General features: G+C 40.0%; 2 protein-coding genes across 4 annotated transcripts in view; one reads left to right on the plus strand and one right to left on the minus strand.

The window, feature by feature from the left end:
• Window positions 1-3,327, plus strand: part of inppl1a (inositol polyphosphate phosphatase-like 1a) — a 29,171-nt gene extending 25,844 nt beyond the window's left edge. For all 3 annotated transcript variants that reach the window (XM_058413599.1, XM_058413598.1, XM_058413600.1), the window contains 4 exons: window positions 90-203; window positions 518-1,259; window positions 1,412-1,548; window positions 2,231-3,327. In XM_058413599.1, coding sequence (XP_058269582.1) covers window positions 90-203; window positions 518-1,259; window positions 1,412-1,548; window positions 2,231-2,327 — 1,090 coding nt within the window. In that variant the 3' untranslated portion in view covers window positions 2,328-3,327. The remainder of the gene's footprint in view (window positions 1-89; window positions 204-517; window positions 1,260-1,411; window positions 1,549-2,230) is intronic.
• Window positions 3,328-4,740: 1,413 nt separating this feature from the next.
• phox2a (paired like homeobox 2A) lies at window positions 4,741-8,836 on the minus strand. The gene is made up of 3 exons (XM_058413101.1): window positions 8,250-8,836; window positions 7,314-7,501; window positions 4,741-7,034 (listed from the first exon to the last, which is right to left on the minus strand). The coding sequence occupies exons 1-3, from the start codon at window positions 8,470-8,472 to the stop codon at window positions 6,576-6,578; spliced, it is 870 nt and encodes a 289-aa protein (XP_058269084.1). The 5' UTR covers window positions 8,473-8,836; the 3' UTR covers window positions 4,741-6,575.
• Between the last annotated feature and the right edge of the window lie 9,261 nt (window positions 8,837-18,097).

Genomic DNA, 18,097 nt, shown 5'->3' on the forward strand with positions numbered 1-18,097 from the left:
ATTAATGGGTAACAATAACAAAGACGTGGTGGTAGTAATGATGATGATGATGATGATGATGATGGTGGTGGTGATTGTGGTTCTCGCAGGCCCACACTTACCAGGAAGGAGCTAAGTAAAGTTTCAGAGGAGGGAGAAAGAAACACTACAGGACGACCTACATATACACATACTACTGCTAAAGAGGAAAACACACAGACCAGGTATACACACACACAGCTTCTTGTGGTAAGTGTGTGATCATCTGATCACTGATAGCTGACCTGTTGACCTGAAGTTGGTCTAAGTTTCAGTGACACACTATAATAGTTTAAGGGAAGTTTGCTTAGCATTAAGTCACTGCTGGCAGGCTAATTATTAGCTAAGCTACATGGCTAGCTCATTTAATTTCTCACCTTCAGCTCTGACCTTTTTTCCTCATCACACTGTTTAATCATGCTTCATTGTTTAATAATTTTTCCACACTGTTTAATCATGCTGTGTGTGTATGTGCACATGTGCATGTGTTTTTTGACAGGTCAAAGCAGGCGGAGTCTACAGACGGAGATGCCTCTATGTGCAAAAATAGCTTCAACAACCCTGCCTACTACATTCTTGAGGGTGTTCCTAACCAATCTGCTGCCTTAGCTGCAGGCACTGCCCTCTCTCCACCAGCTTCATATAAATCACCACCCTCTGCAGGCGGAGCTGGAAAATGCAAAGGTTCCATCCAGGCACGTAAACAGACAGGTGGCTGCCCACCGCAGTCCATTAGTGAGGAGGGGGGATCCTCTGAGGAAGATGGAAGTTGCGGGTTAACCCGGCCACCTCCAGATTTCCCTCCCCCGCCTCTCCCTAAAAGTGCTCATGACATGCCAGACACCTCGTTTTTTCCAAAAGAGAGCAAAAGTCGTCTACACCCTGATCTGGCAGACATTAAGATTTCATCATCTGTCTCCTCTAAGCCTCTCCCGTCTCCCAGCTTTGCCACACCTTCTACAGGAGGCGGAGCTTTCAGTCTGGACCCTTCACCAGGGCCCTCAGCTTTTAGAAGAGGAGGCGGGGCTTCTGGAGCTGATGACCAATCATGTTCAGTACTTCATCTGGCCAAGAAACTGAGTGAAGTGGAATATGTGGCCGGGGTTGGAGGTGTTGGAGGGGCAGCACTTAAAGGGGGCGGGGCCATTCACAGCCGAGGTTTGGGATTTAGTGAAAGCTGTCGCACTTTTCCCCCTCGGGCCATCCCAGAAGAGATCATGGATGAGGACCTACCAGAGGAGGTGAGGGGGTGGGGCAGAGGTTCCTTAGGTATTTTTGTCCGTTTTTCTGTGACTTTCTCTTCTCCCTCTCTCTCTCTCTCTCTCTCTCGCTCTCTCTTTCTGTCTCTCATAATTTGTATAATTTTTGTGTGCTTGTATATGTGTGCGTTTAGGCCCTGTGGCAGGGTGGTAGCAGCAGTAGCAGTCTGTCAGTGGACTCCAGTGTGGGTGATTGGCTGCAGAGACTCGGACTGGAGCGCTATGAGGAGGGACTGCTGAGGAATGGCTGGGACGACCTTGAGTTCCTCAGGTAATTCTCACACATACACACATGCATCATATTTATAATAATGTCCAATTAGAAGTGCTGACTGTGATTATAAACAGATTTAAAAATGCTAGAATTTGTGAATACATGTAAGAATACGCAAATTGGAAATGCTGCCATATTCGTCTGCCACCATGAATCCTGCGTTCATGTTGCCCATGTTGTTACTCTGCTTCTTTACTGCTGATTAAATGTCAAATATTTTACAGATAATAAAATCTGAAATGTCTAGATGTTTACACTAGCAGAGCGAAAATAAACAGAACATTTGGCCATAGTCTGTTGTTCATTATTAATTTCTTTTGTGTAGAACTGTTCTATAGTGAATATTCATGTAGTGGTGGTTACATGTGGCATATACCCTCTGGACACATGCCTGTGCTGATATTCAGTAGATTTGCACTATTGCGTGTGCAACATTGCCTGAGTACTCTCTGTCTGATTGTGATATTTTAATCGAGTCACTAATTTTGGGGGGTTTGTTTTGTATATGATTTTCATGGTTATGGTGTAGCTACAGATTTATTTTTGTTCCTGTAGTCATCCCTACCTTTGTGTGTGAGAAAGTCTTTCATAACTCCCAAACTCAGCAACACTATTGAATTTTTTAATACATTTTCTAAGTATATTTATTTTACTGATGACATAAACAAACTGTTTGCAGTGACATCACTGAAGAGGACCTGGAGGAGGCAGGAATTCTAGACTCTGCCCACAAGAAGATTCTTTTGGCCAGTTTGAGACAACAGCAGCAGAAGTGAGCAGAAAAACTGCCTCATCATTAACATCATCTTTATCCTCCATCATCATCTCCCACTCAACAGTGTTTAAAGCAAAGTCAACATTTCAGACACTAATTCAGTTTCACTACAGGCTGCATACCTGCAATGGGGATCAACTATCCTGACCGAGGAAGAAGTGATATCATCAGAGTGTGTCTGAGAGCTTCGTCCACATTCCTTATGTTTTCTCTGTTGGGTGATTGGCTTATTTAGTTTACTATTTTAGTGTTAATGCTTTTAATAAAGAAAAGGGAAAGAAAGAAGCCAAATTCAATGATGATTAGTTTTTAAACTTTATTGTGTGTGTGTGCATGTGAGAGAGAGAGAGAGAGAGAAATGACACTTGTAAGTTTTCTTTTGTTGTGTGTGTGTTTTCTGAGGCATTTCTAGAGTGAATACACTTTGTGGCTTCTCGCTCAATTTTCTTGAAAATCCTAAACATTGAACACTAGTGTTAATGTGCCTGGGAATCGTGTGGTTTATAAAAGACCAACACAATGTAAATGTTACAAGTTTGGGAGCGTTAGCACAGGTTTTTATTATTTTTAGCGCACACTATGTCGTCATAATCTCCGTGTTATCTGGAGTTATCGGAAGTAGCCACCAGGCGGTGCTGCACATTTTTAAGGGATTTATATATGTTACGAGTTAGTGCAGGGGAAAACTGACCCCTGATCTGTAATGTGAGTGAGAAAAACGCTGAGTGTTTGTTCCAGATTTTTCTAGATAATTGAACATGAAATTAACTCTAACACACCACATACTGTTCACTGTAGAGTTAGTCTCAAAGTCTACTGTGCTTTGCGCTGTGTGACTGTATATATGTTAAAATTGTGCCATGTTTTAATTTTTAAAAAATTTCTCTTTGTGTTCAGTTTATGTCGCAGTCTGTAACTCTGTTTTTATTAATGACTTTAAGTTAATATTTGTGAATTGTCGTCGAATGACCATGTGAATAAAAAAAACAACTAACGACTGACGTCACTGTGTCCTTGTGATTGGTCCAAAAGGTGAGGGGCGGCGCTTCACAGGGATCTGTCGTTGTACTGTATATTGTTTACTTCAATTAGAATTCTGAAAATCTAGCTGAACAAAGTGTGTATGAAATGTTACTGGGAATTGTATTTTTCCGCTTGAGTGAGACCGTGTTCTTCACATCAGACCCTAGAACATGTTTTCACAGTACACAAAAACAGGGACTTGTAAAGAGGAACTCGGATGGTTAAAGTTACTTGGAACTCCCTGTGGATGTGAGACTGTGTGATACAGGGTTCTACACAGTTCACCCTGAGAGACAATTCACATCTTTATTAGATTAGAAATAAAGACCGGTTTAATGGACTATAATGGAGTTTTATATGAGTGGAGTTTAAGATCCCACCTGTGTAACAGCGAGTTCTGTGTTTATTGTATGAAGTTGTGTGTAGTTTAAATCATTCATATATATTTAATACAATTTATTCTGTGTCTCAATTTCTGTGTTTTTAATTCTCGGAACCAAACTGATTTAAAATGATTCATTTATATATAACAGTAGAATCCAGCATTACAAAACACACACTGCAAACTGATTCGTTACCGCAGTGCCTTTTAATGTAATCTACATTCATATTTTCCTCCTGTTTTTAATTGAATAGTTTATTACTGAACAATGCAAATATACAGTATGTCTGCTGGTGTGTATGTGTGCCACAACTTCAAGAAAAAATAACAATAACTAAAATATTCGTTTTAGACAAATCAAGCAAAATGAATGAATTAGTGGTTATAATTTACTTTTATTAACGTAAATCCTTACAGCTTTACACACAACTATTACGCCACATATGTCGATTGTATATATTGAAGAGTTCTGCCAAGAGACACTCGGCAGATGTTGAGGAGATCTGTGAAATTTATTATATCCAATAGAACGAGTCTAACATTAGCCTCGAAATAACAACCGGGAGTCCAGCTCTAACGGAAAAAAATCAAATCCAATTCAGGAGGACTTAGTAGAGGGAGAAACCATCGTGCAAAATGTGTTTTCAGCCTTATAAAATTATTCTGTTTATTTACTGTAATGCTGACCGTGTTTTTATCATCGGCGAAAATAACAGATTTTGTGAATTATTAAAATTTGTTTCATGGCGTTTCTATTTTTCTTTCTTTTTTTTAAAATAGAAATAGAAAAACTAGACAACATACTAACGTGGGTGTATAAGAAAGTCTGATTAAAGCAGATCATTAGCGTAACATGTTCTGTTTTATTATTATTATTATTATTATTATTATTATTATTATTATTATTATTATGTAATCTGTGTTTGAAAAATCGTTTCGTGTCATCACTTCGTCTGAAGATTTTATAGAAATTCTGGAAGTCATTTTTAATGTGAAAGTAAGATTTAATGTTTGCGTTAATAACCGTTTATAAGAGTAAATACATAGAAAGGTAAAGGTGAAGAAGGTGTATTGTAGATTTCAAGGTCACACAGAGACAGTGCTTTAAATGGAGTTTATTTTGTCCACTTTTACACAGTGCCTTTAATGAAGTCTTTCAACAGGTTGTGTCCCAAATCACAATTCAGCACTAAACAGTGTATATGACAGTGTGTTAATGTTGTGGTTAACACTTCGGAGTGTTATTTAAACACAGTTAGTGAGGAAGTGTGCGGTTTGGGACGCGGCCTCTCTGTGCTGCTGTGTGAATGAAGCAGCAACATAAAAAAACAGAACCTACCCAATATTTATATTAATATTTACAAAATATTTTCATGTTCTAGTATTTTAGGAGGTTTACTGAAAAAATGAAGTAATAACATTTACTTAAAAAATTAAAAATAAACCCAGTATCTCCCTTAATTCAATAAATTAATGCTAATTTGCTCAGTTTGAGAAATCACACTCGTGGGAAAGTAAATAGCAGAATAAATCACTTCAGATTGGGACAACACTTAGCTTCGTGTGCTAATGCTAAAGCAAAAAGATCAGGCGTTTGTGTCAGTGACGTCACAGAAATTATGCCCACGATGCATTGCGCTTTGTTCTAAGGTAAACGGCTCATTTGATGCAGTGTGAGATTTTCGTGAATTATGGGCAGAATCTCAGAAAACAGAATAAAGAACCCTTAAATGTTCCACGTTGAACACACAGTGCACTGCCCGAGCTGCAGAAATCAGAGGGTCAGAGAAATCAGCCTCTACATTACAACACATTAAAAGAAAAGCGTACAGAGGAACTAAATCTTTCCATCCATAAAGAACCTTCAGATGAACTGAGGAATAATTTACTGCCATTATTATTTTTTTCTGAAAGAGTGTGTTGTGTGATGAGTTATATATAAAATTAATAAAGGTTCTCTTTATGGCATGACTCAAGAGAACCTTTTCTAGAGTGCAAGTGAGGGATTGAAGAGCAGTTTGGGACACGCTCCAGTGAGGAACTCACAATGTAATGCATTTATGTAGGGAACTTTGAGTCATTAGAACACTACAAAATTTACTACTGCACTTAATATGGAAAATTAGCTGAATTCTAAAAAGGCCTATTAAATTCATAAAAAATAGTTCTTTACAGCCCGAGTAGTGCACTCTGTGTCCAAAAGTGAGACTTCAGTGTGAAGTTCTTCTGGTTGATATTTCATCAGAAACCATTCAGGCGTGAAACAGTGTTGTTCATTTTCTAAAAAAATAAACCATAACTCCCCACCTTCATCCTAACCACGCCCATAACACCCGCCCAAGCTCCTCCCTAACACGCCGTAAATCGATCTCTAACTTTAATTTCAATATTTTGAAAGTTCATACAGGTGTATAAACATATTATATTGGAATATTAAATGTGTGAGACTGTGAGACAGGTTTTTAGGGACCCATTAAATGCGCCCAATCCAGAAGGTGTCACCTGCTCTGTGTTTATTTTAGGGCCCAGTTCTATAATCCCTAATCCCCACAGCAAATGCGGATTCCTTACCAGATATAGATTTTTCAGTGTAGTGCACTATGTAGTGAACATCTCGCAGTTTTACACACAGACCGAGCTTGCTCTGTCCCAAACCGCACTGAATAAAGTGCGAAAATTGTCTGAATTGAATCGTCGCCGAGTCCAACATGAAACTATAAATAAGAGTCCAGCTCTAACGGAAATTAAAAAAAAAATCGAATAAAACTCAGGAGGAAGAATTGGAGAGAAGAGAGTGAACTACGTGCTAAGTGTGTGTGTGGGTGTGTGTGGGTGTGTGTGTGTTTAAAACAGGTTGGTCTTGAGCGCGCCCGGTTTTCTGTGGAAGGATGAAAGCACGCCGGCAAACGGTCCGGCGCTCGCGCTGTCTCCGGGCTGCCAGCTTTTCAGCAGGTCTGGAGCGGGAGCTGGAGCAGCAGAACCGACACCGGGCCACGCTGGAGATTTGAGCGCGTGGTGCATAGACGGCGAGCTGGAGGTGTTGCCAAAGCCGCCGGATGACGGACTGGGGCTCAGGCTGCTCGCGCCTGGACTGCCCGTGGTGTTGGCCGAACTCGGTAGGGACGCCGTGCTGTCTGGTGTTGGGCTGCACGTGGACTCTTTAGACTCGTCATCCTCGGATGATGCGCGTGCTTCGCCCGGTTTTTTGGACGTAACACTGGCGTTTCCGGTGTTTCCGCCGCCCTTTGCGTTGGCTGCGCGCTCCTGCTTGCGAAATTTTGCGCGTCGGTTCTGGAACCACACCTGCACAAATACGCGTAAAAAACAAGACACTTTATTTATATATTTTTGTTTATACAATAAATTTAGTTCTTAACTTCCACATTTATAACAACAAATGAAAACATGAACTAAAGAACCTTAACCTTCAGCTATCAGAACATAAACATCTTGCACATTGCTCAGGTTAGTGTTAATCTGGTTTATTATGTACAGCTGGGGAATAGTATACACACATTGTATAATAATAATAATAATAATAATAATAATAATAATAATAATAATAATAATAACAATAATTACCTGAACTCTGGCCTCGGTAAGGTCGATCTTGAGCGCGAGCTCCTCGCGGGTGTAGATGTCAGGGTAATGCGTTTCAGCGAACACACGCTCGAGCTCCTTCAGCTGAGAGCTTGTGAAGGTGGTGCGGATTCGCCGTTGCTTCCGCTTCTCATTCAGACCGGAAGGGTCCGAGAAGAATTTATAAGGAACTGTGAGAAGACAGACGACGCGGGCACCGGGGTTATTAATAATAATAATAATAATAATAATAATAATAATAATAAGGAGAAGAAGAAGAGTAACTATTTCGTTGTTGTTGTTTTTTAGCAAATTGGACATGTTGTCTTTTGTATCTTTTCTTTTTTATCCTTCTTATTCTTTTTATTATTTATTATTTCTAGTTCCTATTAAAATTACGTTTAATGGACAGCACATCTCCCACTATCATATTAATTTATTTTATAAAATAATTACTTTAAAGTATGGATCAGTATCGCTGCTGTTAATTCACTTTGTTCTTTTGCTTTATTTTTTTCTCTGAAAGAGATTTAAATAAACTGATGATGAAAACAATGAAGTCACGCCATAACGCGTTATTTACATATGATTTATGTTATTATGCTTCATCTTCTTCTTCTTCTTCTTCTTCTTCTTCTTCTTCTTCTTATTATTATTATTATTATTATTATTAATGAATCTAGCATTTCAGTGCATTCTTTAGAACTCGTGCATTATTTCTATGTATTTTTCCAATGTAATTATTGATGTAAACATAATCATTTTATTAATTCTCATATTTACTCTAGATGCCTGTAACATTCCTAAACCTACCGAACTGAACCGTGCAGAAAGTTTTCAATATGTGTGTGTGTGTGTGTGTGTGTGAGAGAGAGAGAGAGAGAGAGAGAGACAGAGAAAGAGAGAGAGCCGTAGCGCGCGCTTTGCGCTGGTGCTTACCCGCGGTGTATGGTGCCGGCTGGTGCTCGCGCAGTGCGCCGAGGCTGCAGCTGGCTGTACCGAGTGGCGCGCAGCCCGGGTTCGCGCCGAAGCTCGTGCGGATCGGGTTGTACTGGAACGTGTTTGCCTGACTGCACGAGCTGAAGTCCGCGTACGCTGACGCCTCCATCGCTGCCATGCACGAGTCGTACGTGTTCAGGTACGAGTAATCCATTTTGTACATGTGGAGACGGGTGCGCGAAGCGAGGTTTCCGGGTAGAGTCGGTGGTCAGCTGGTTACGGTACGGGTACTAAGGGCACCAGGTACCAAACAACAACACGTGCAGCTAAGCTCTATGAAATTAACTCCACTCCCTCCGGTGCGTGACAGTGTTTACGGTTTGACGTTCTCTGTTCACTCTCTCCCTTCTTTTCTCGCTCCAAATGCACATCCACAGTCTTCTTGTGCTCGAGCTCTCTATTTTCTCTCTCTGTCTCTGTCTCGCGCTCTGCTCCGCTCCGCCCGGTGCAGCTCGCGCAGCGTTTATAATAAACTTGGCAGTCCGCGAGACAATAGCGAGGCGGTGGTCCCTCTTTACATGACAATGTCTCGAGAGCTCGCGCCCTCCTCCTCCTCCTCCTCCTCCTCCTCTTCCCACCCTTTTTCTAAAGCGCATCCCGAGCGCTTTAACCCTTTACCGGCGCACGGGGCGCACGAGATAGATATTCCTTATTGCTGATTTCCTCCCGGTGTTGAAGTGCTCACTGACGAGCTCCAGTGTTTCACACGTTTCAGTTTGGAACGAGCTCGATGTCTTTCAGAGTCACGTGATGCAGAGAGTTGGAAAATATATCTACTGCAATAATTCTAATAATTATCACAATCATATTAATCATAATGCCGAAAACTCAGCTGTAACTAAATTTCACGCACAGATTAAAGCTGTACTTTAATACTTACATCTAAATATTAAATTCATTATAATGAAAATAAGGAAAGTGTTTAATAAATAATTTATTCAGGGTTTAACACGTTTTGATACACCTCTCTCTCTCTCTTTCTCTCTCTCTCTCTCTCTCTCTCTCTCCATAGATATATATATATATATATATATATATATATATATATATATATATATATATATATATATATGTATATAGATAGATAGATAGATAGATAGATAGATAGATAGATAGATAGATAGGTAGATATAATTCATATTTATTTTTATTCATATATAAAATGTATAATATAATATACATCTATAATACTGTATTTTTTATTTTGTTCTCTGTCTCGGGACCAGGACGTATCTCTATGTTTATATAGTTTATATAGTATATTACTTCTAATAAATGATTTTATTAAATGAATTGAAAGTTATAATAATAAAACATTCAGTCAAGAAATAATAATAAAACATTCATAAAACAATTATTATTATTATTATTATTAATAATAATAATAATAATAATAATAATAATAATAATAATAATAATAATAATAATAATAATAATAATAATAATAATAATAATTGTTTTATGAATGTTTTACCATTTCCTGAAATTCAGTGTTTAATAAACACTTACAATAAAACACCACCTCAAGGCTGCAGGGTTAGATGAACTGGTATAGAGATGGAATAACTCGTGAATTATTTAGCTTATTTGACTTTTACAGTGTTTTGTCCCGTGCAGAATAAACACACTATGGTTAATTTAACACAGCTCATAAACACATTGATTTTTGTTAAATACCAGAGTGTTTGAGATGTTCTGTCTGTTTAGTCTAGTTTAGTGCTCAAACCACCAGGCCATCTTTTTCCCCTCCTCTCTTTGAGCGCGCGCTCCCGTTCAGTACCGTTTCTCTCTCGAGGCGCTTTCGTCACGCTGCATTTCGGTAATTCGAGGCGTCTTTCTCCCGTCGCGCGCCATCAATCACCGGGCAAATTACGCGCGTTTCCGGCGCACGTTTTGTTTCCGCCACCGCGGACAGCTCGCGCCCGTGAGCAGGATATGCGATGACGCGGCGCATACACCGGCGGAGCGCGCACACCGAGAGCTGTTTCCCTGAAATAAGACCTTTCACCGAGTGCTGCATCATATTTCTGCTCTCTACGTCTCACTCAGAGAGATGCAGCTGCCTCAGAGATCAAACAGTGAGCAAATAAACACTCACGCTAATGTTTAGATTCAGAATGTCGCTAATGATGACTCAAAGTTAATATTCATATTCATCCATTAGCATTAGAGTTTATGTAGAATAATTATTACAGTTCCTTCTAATTCGTAAGCCATTTTAGTATTTCAGATTTTTTCGTTTTTAATTCTTTGGGAATGTGAAAATGTGAATATTTTATTTTATTATATTAAATCTAAATAGATGAAAAAAATTAAACTTTTTTTTTTTTTTTTTTACAACATAGACATATAATTTAAAACCATAATTTTGACTTTATGAGAGATGTGTTAAATATATGAATAAATTAGTGTAATGTTTACAGATGTTCATCCAGGGTAAATACATTTGTTTTCTCTGGAGAAAAACGGAAAAGGAGAGATACTTTTTTCAGAAATTCAGACTTATTCCGTTTTGTTAATAAAAGGTGATAAATTTGAGCGGCGCGGTCTCGCGCAGTCCAGGTCACCTTAACAAGGGTACGCGTACCTACAAAGTAATGCTCGTGCCCATTGTATTTGTCGGTTTCTCTCTTTCACTTAAACTACATCCATTTCAATTCAAATCAGTTTTATTGACATGTACACTAACATTTACCGGCTATACACGTGGATTCAGAGCAGAGGGAAGTAGATGGAGCGGGGCTATAAGAATAAAAGGATAATTTCTCCTTTCTTAATAATATTTAATGTAATATTTATATTTAATACTTCAAACAATAAACGTAACAACATGCATTTCGCGTATATATGTATTTAATTAGTCTGCATTATTGTGCAGTATTGTACAGTTTCACGTCAAGAAGCTTTTTTTTGTCACTTCAGCCATATGTAGCTGACGCAGTACACAGTGGAATGAAACAACGTTTCTCTCTCTCTCTCTCTCTCTCTCTCTCTCTCTCTCTCCATCACTCTAGCCCCGCCCCTTTCTTTTTTCATCAATCTTGAGCTTCATTACGCCAATCTGCATTCACGAGCGATCGGTCACCGGAGCCTTGCCTCGAGCCTCACCGTCACCGGCGCACGCGGGACCCCGTTCTTCTTTTAATGGCACGAGCTTCGGATGCCATTAACGTCAAACTCCAACGAAAGAGAATTCAATTAGTGTTCGGGAAGGACCCCCCCCTTTACCCCCACCCCTCCCCTTTACCCCACCGTCTGTTCAGTTTTGTCTGAAATGGTTTTTTTCTGATGGCGAAGCAGAAACACACGGCGCGTTTTAAAGACTAAAGCTTTATGAGAAATTAATCGAGCCACTTGAGGGGAAAGTTGAACATGTTGGAGCAATTTTATTAAAAAGCTTGATCCTCCACCCCCTCCTCCTCTTGCCCCTGTCCGTTTCTCCATCGATCAGATGATTCATGCCAGAGTTAAGACCTGGACTTTAGCTACAAACCCCGCGGCCTGTCAATCAAAACACACAAAAACTTCCCAGTGTCCTTCACTTCCCACCTCTTATTTATCTAAACAGCGTGTGTGTGTGTGTGTTTTCACTAATCACCAATGAATTTTAAACAGAGTTCAAAAACACCCGAGGAGTTAAAACCCGGATTAGAGAGAGAGAAAGAGAGAGAGAGGGAGGAAGAGAGAGAGAAAGAGTTAGAGAGGGCGGCGCGCGCTTTGAATGGATTAACCGGCTCGGTGTTGAAGGTCGCTGCTCTTTCTGGTGGCAACTGTTTTAACTTTTTAACTCCTTTCTGACCGCGGTGCATGACGGGACTGTGCTGTGTAAATGCTGATAATGAACATACATTTCTACACGCCGTTTTATGTGTTATTTTTTAAATCTATTTATTTATTTATTAAATAAAAAATATCCAAGACCCCCACCCACCCACCGTTGTAAAATTTCTTAATTTCTGAAAGAGAACAGGAAAAATCTTAAACACCTCAGGGTTGTGCGCGTGTCGGTACTGCAGTTTTAAATATTGAATGACGTCATAATCATTGCAGGTACAGTTGGTACGTCTGGACTTTTCCGCTGTTCATCACAGCGGTTGACTTTATCTAACAGTTTTCCTGAAGAACTACAAAACATCTCACGCACTCAGTAAAAGCTACTAAACTGAACTTTTGCTTGTTTCTGCCGTGCTCCTCTTCTCTTTAGAATGAATCTTTGTATAAAGTGCAGCTTTAAAAGTTTTAAGGTACAGAAATTGACTGTGATTAGAGTTTTGCATGTACATTTCTATAGAGGTACAGTTTAGTATATGCTGTGAGTAATCTGTTTTTACAGTGCACTTTAAAACTGTTTTATAAAAGTTGAATCAAAGTTGGGTTTTTTTGTTGTCTTCTGTTCACATTCCTCACTTTAAGTCCAAATCCTGATGAGTACCACAACCCGGTCCATGTCTAGACTACCGTGTGAGTATGCTATCGTGATATATTTTCCTAGTGAACACTAAATTATTGCATTTTTCAGTTTAATAAAAACCACAGATCGCTTCTTGTCTCTTTCCTTTTTCTGTGAAATTTCCAGACTTGTCCTGTCCGCTCAATATCATAAAAGCTGCACGCGCTGCTCCATTTAAGCATTTATAACCTAAATCAGGTTTTAGTTTTTGGACTGAAATGGCCATTACTGAATAAAAAAAAGCATTACATTAAAAAGGGGACTATATGAGATGGAATGAAGACGTGGTCCCGAGAGAGAGAGAGAGAGAGAGAGCGCGCGAGCGCGCGTTTGGGTCAGTTCCCTGTTTCTTAGCTGGTCGCGCGGAGTAAAGAAAAAAAAAAAAATAATAATAAAAAAATAAGCGGGCGCGCGCGGAGGAGCAGCTTTGCCAAACACACTAATCAGATCACGGAGCTCTCGGGTCCCGGTGTGCGCGCGCTCTCAGGGCCAGGCCCAACTGGAGCTGTGCAAACTTAATCAAATTAAACTCACACTAAACTAATTAGCCTGCAATCTGCCACGCGCGCTGTCCCGGAGCTACAGCTCTGAATCCTGCACCGAGTTCTCTCTCTCTTTATTCTGTCTGAAAGAGGGGGTATATGGGGTGGGGTAGGGTGGGGTGGGCTAGTGTGTGTTGGGGGTGTAAGCGTGGTTTTTAAAGAAAGAGTCTTTTATTACACTAATTTTTTAAAGAAAAGAACAATACTGCACACTGTCACATGGCGTATGCTCAGTGTGCTCGCACGCGCGTTTGTCTCGTTAACCATCCGGGAAATGTCGAGGTTAAAACGCTCTTTATTCCCGCTCTGACACGTCAGCATTCAAATACAAGCTCGCGCCGTTACCATAGTAACACAACAGCCATATTTCGTGCGAATAATATGAAATTAATCCAAAAAAACGGATACTCATCAGCTCTTTTGCGTCACTTCCTGGACTCTTAAATCTTCCACTGAGAAGAGTTTAGAAACATTCTTACTGAAATTCTTTTACTAGTGCATTACATCTCACTGAATGTGAACACACTAGTGCATGCTTGTGGGACAAAAACAGTCCTGCTGTGGGATATAAATGAAATAAATGTAACATTAACATAATATAAACGTTTAAATGGTCATTAATGAGACAGACCAGACTGATGCCAAGAATGTAAAGAGAATTCATCTTTATTAAACTCAGAGGTGAAGCGATAACTTTAAATTTTTCAACATGCACATTTTTCTCAGAAGCTGCATTTTCTTCGTCTTAATTTTATTCACTGTGGACATTGTCTCAAAGCAGCTTTACAGAAGTATAGAAACAGAAAATTATTATTTATCCCTAACGTTTATCCCTAATGAGAAGCCTGATGCGACAGTGGGGAGGAAAACCTCCCTGAGATGATATGAGGAAGAAACCTTGAAAGGAACCAAGCTTAGAGGGTGAACCAGGCATCTTCATCTGGGTGACACTGGACAGTAAATAGTGTAAATGCTGATAATATTCTTTCTCCAACAGTTTATAGTCATGTGGAAATGTACAACCAATATCTCCTGAGGTCAGTGAAGTTTCTGAGCTCATTATAAATTGTCCACACAGATCTATCCTCATCAGCAGTGACCACCACTAAGCCACAAGACTCCAACCAGCAGTAGAGCATCTGGATGGATCAGGCAGGTCTGGAAAGAAGTGGTCACACTGGGAACTCAGACATCATAACTAAAAGGGAGAGCCAGAAGGTGACAGACATGAAGGCTTCCCGGGACATAAAGCGTCCAACCACTTCGCAGTCAGTGACCTGAGTGACCATGTGAGGGTGGTAAGATGACAGCATCCAAACATCCCAGTCACCAAACACTCTATGACCATGAACCTTTCAGATCTGCTCCTTTACCTAAGAACTATATATTAAAAGCTTGACTGAACAAATGTGTCTTCAGCCTAGACTTAAACACTGAGACTGTGTCTGAATCCCCAACACTAATTGGAAGGCTGTTCCATAACTGTGGGGCTTTGAAAGAAAAAGCTCCGCCCCCTGCTGTAGGCTTTGCTACTTAAGGTACTACCAAGTAACCTGCACCCTTTGATCGGAGTAGGCGTGGCAATCATGCAAAAAAAAGGCACTTGAGGATGTGCTGTTATAAAATAATCAACTTTTTAGTTGTATCCGTAACTCTAGTGTAGATTTGTTGGAACCACTCAAAAGTTCTAGTGAAGATAAACCATAGCTGAGTGGCTAAAATCTGCTAATGTCCAATAATATCTGCTGCTGCTGTTTGTTAGCTGATATACAATAGATTAACACAACTGTTTAATTTAGAATAAATCACTTCTACACAACCATCAGTATGGCTAGTGAGTCTTTTAAAATGCTTATTTTTGAATATTAATATTTCAAAATATTAACAAGTTGACTTTTATTATTTTATTTATTTTAGTTTACACTTATACAATACAACTGGTACACAACTTCACACTGTAATTAAAATATATAAATAACAATAATAAAAATCTTCATTCATTAAGTGAGTTAAACATGCAGCATCTAAAGCATGAAGAAAAAAACAACACAAACATAACCAAACTACATCGAACAATCTAATCAAACATAATAAAATATCTCAAACAAAAATTAAAATAAACTAAAAGCATAACAACAGAATCATCTGTGAGTAAATGTAAAATAAATAAAATAAATAAATGTTTTTACTTTTAGTAAATGTCTTTTTCTTAGTTTTTTTAAATCAGTGAAAGATTTCTTATTTAATAGTTTTATTAAATAAAATTAAAAGCTTTTTCAGCTCTTGATATCTAGCTGAAGCTGTTCTGACTTCAGTGAGTGATGTTTTTTATTTTTTAACTCAGACTGTTTTTGTAGCCAAAATGTAATGGAAGCTTATGGCCACCAGTTTAGCATTGGAACGCTAAATGCAGTAAGCATCAGTGATGAATAAAATGATATGAAATGGTTTTATTCTGGAAATTTCATTGAGGGTAAGAAATAGGAAAAGTTTCTGTACAAATGTGTTTGTGTGTGTATGTGTGTGTGTGTGTGTGTGTGTGTGAGAGAGAGAGAGAGAGAGAGAGAGAGAGAGAGGGAGAGCGAAAGAGAGAGAGAGAAGTATTAAAGAAGTCACTCAGCAAGAAATACTGTTAGACACAGAAATAAAAACTCCTCTGAACTCAGATATAGAATGTTGATAGAAGAGATGATAGAAAGTGTGTGTGTGTGTGTGAGAGAGAGAGAGACAGACAGAGAAATGCGTCTAAACCTCTCCGGACGTGAAGCACTTTTCTGTCTCGCTCTCTAACTGAATTTGACAGAACGATTTTTTTGTGCAGTAACACTTAGCACACTCCGTCTCCTTCACAAATGGACTCCCGTCTGTCATCCAATATTCCCGTCTCCCAATATCCCCATCTTCCCTGCGCCTCTGTCTCCGTCTCAGCACTTTTCTGTCCAAAACTGTCTCTGCTCTCTATAAACCGATACTTTAAGCTTGTCTCGTCCGAGTTTCTGACCGTTAGCAATGACATCAGGAGAAGAGAAGGAGAAAAAAACTCTCTCTCTCTCTCTCTCTCTCTCTCTCTCTCACACACACACACACACACACACACACACACAAATGTGGAGGAGGGACATATAATGTGTGTGTGTGGTCATAGCCCGCATGCCACTGCGGTGTGTTTTAATGTTAATTGGTTCTCAGTTGGAAGGAAGCGAGGTTCTACATGTGTATGGAGGGATGCTGTGAAACAGAGGAGTGTGTTCCTCTCTGACGTCTGGTCATCTCCTCATTAAAACACCACACACACACACACACACACACACACACACACACACACACACACACACACACACACACACACACACACACACACACGCTTCAAATTCTAGGCCAAAATATTTCCACCGTGTTTTAGCAGCAGGCTTGTGGAGGACGACACATCCTGTACTCACTTCTTTAAATTTCACGGTCTTTAATGCAATTAAACAAACACATAACGTGCACACACACACACACACACACACACGCACACACACACGCTTCACATTCTTCATATTCATTTACTTCTAATTTAACTGCACCTTTAAAGCACCGACTGAGACTGAAATATTTTTGTAATATTTATTTCTGTAATTTATTTATTTATTTTCCCCTCTCCTTTCTCTGTTTACCTTCTTCGTTGGTAAGAGGTGCTATACAAATAAAACTGAATTGAATTTAATAGATATTCTATAATAAAATGAATCTCTATATAGATTATAGATTATGTATATGGATTGTGGTTAAGGCTGTGGGTTGTTGATCAGAGGATCAGGGTTCAAGCCCCAGTACCCTCAAGCTCCACTTCTGGGCAATTGAGCAATGTCCTTAACCCTCTCTGCTCCTGGGGGCTGTATCATACACTATATTGCCAAAAGTATTCGCTCACCTGCCTTGACTCACATATGAACTTAAGTGACATCCCATTCCTAATCCATAGGGTTCAATATGACGTCGGTCCACCCTTTGCAGCTATAACAGCTTCAACTCTTCTGGGAAGGCTGTCCACAAGGTTTAGGAGTGTGTTTATGGGAATTTTTGACCATTCTTCCAGAAGCGCATTTGTGAGGTCACACACTGATGTTGGACGAGAAGGCCTGGCTCTCAGTCTCCGCTCTAATTCATCCCAAAGGTGTTCTATCGGGTTGAGGTCCGGACTCTGTGCAGGCCAGTCAAGTTCATCCACACCAGACTCTGTCATCCATGTCTTTATGGACCTTGCTTTGGTCACTGGTGCACAGTCATGTTGGAAGAGGAAGGGGCCAGCTCCAAACTGTTCCCACAAAGTTGGGAGCATGGAATTGTCCAAAATGTCTTGGTATGCTGAAGCATTCAGAGTTCCTTTCACTGGAACTAAGGGGCCAAGCCCAGATCCTGAAAAACAACCCCACACCATAATCCCCCCTCCACCAAACTTTACACTTGGCACAATGCAGTCAGACAAGTACCGTTCTCCTGGCAACCGCCAAACCCAGACTCGTCCATCAGATTGCCAGATGGAGAAGCGCGATTCGTCACTCCAGAGAACGCGTCTCCACTGCTCTAGAGTCCAGTGGCGGCGTGCTTTACACCACTGCATCCGACGCTTTGCATTGCACTTGGTGATGTATGGCTTGGATGCAGCTGCTCGGCCATGGAAACCCATTCCATGAAGCTCTCTGCGCACTGTTCTTGAGCTCATCTGAAGGCCACATGAAGTTTGGAGGTCTGTAGCGATTGACTCTGCAGAAAGTTGGCGACCTCTTCGCACTATGCGCCTCAGCATCCGC

Source organism: Hemibagrus wyckioides, linkage group LG17, assembly GCF_019097595.1.
Source record: "Hemibagrus wyckioides isolate EC202008001 linkage group LG17, SWU_Hwy_1.0, whole genome shotgun sequence".
Taxonomy (NCBI): domain Eukaryota; kingdom Metazoa; phylum Chordata; class Actinopteri; order Siluriformes; family Bagridae; genus Hemibagrus; species Hemibagrus wyckioides.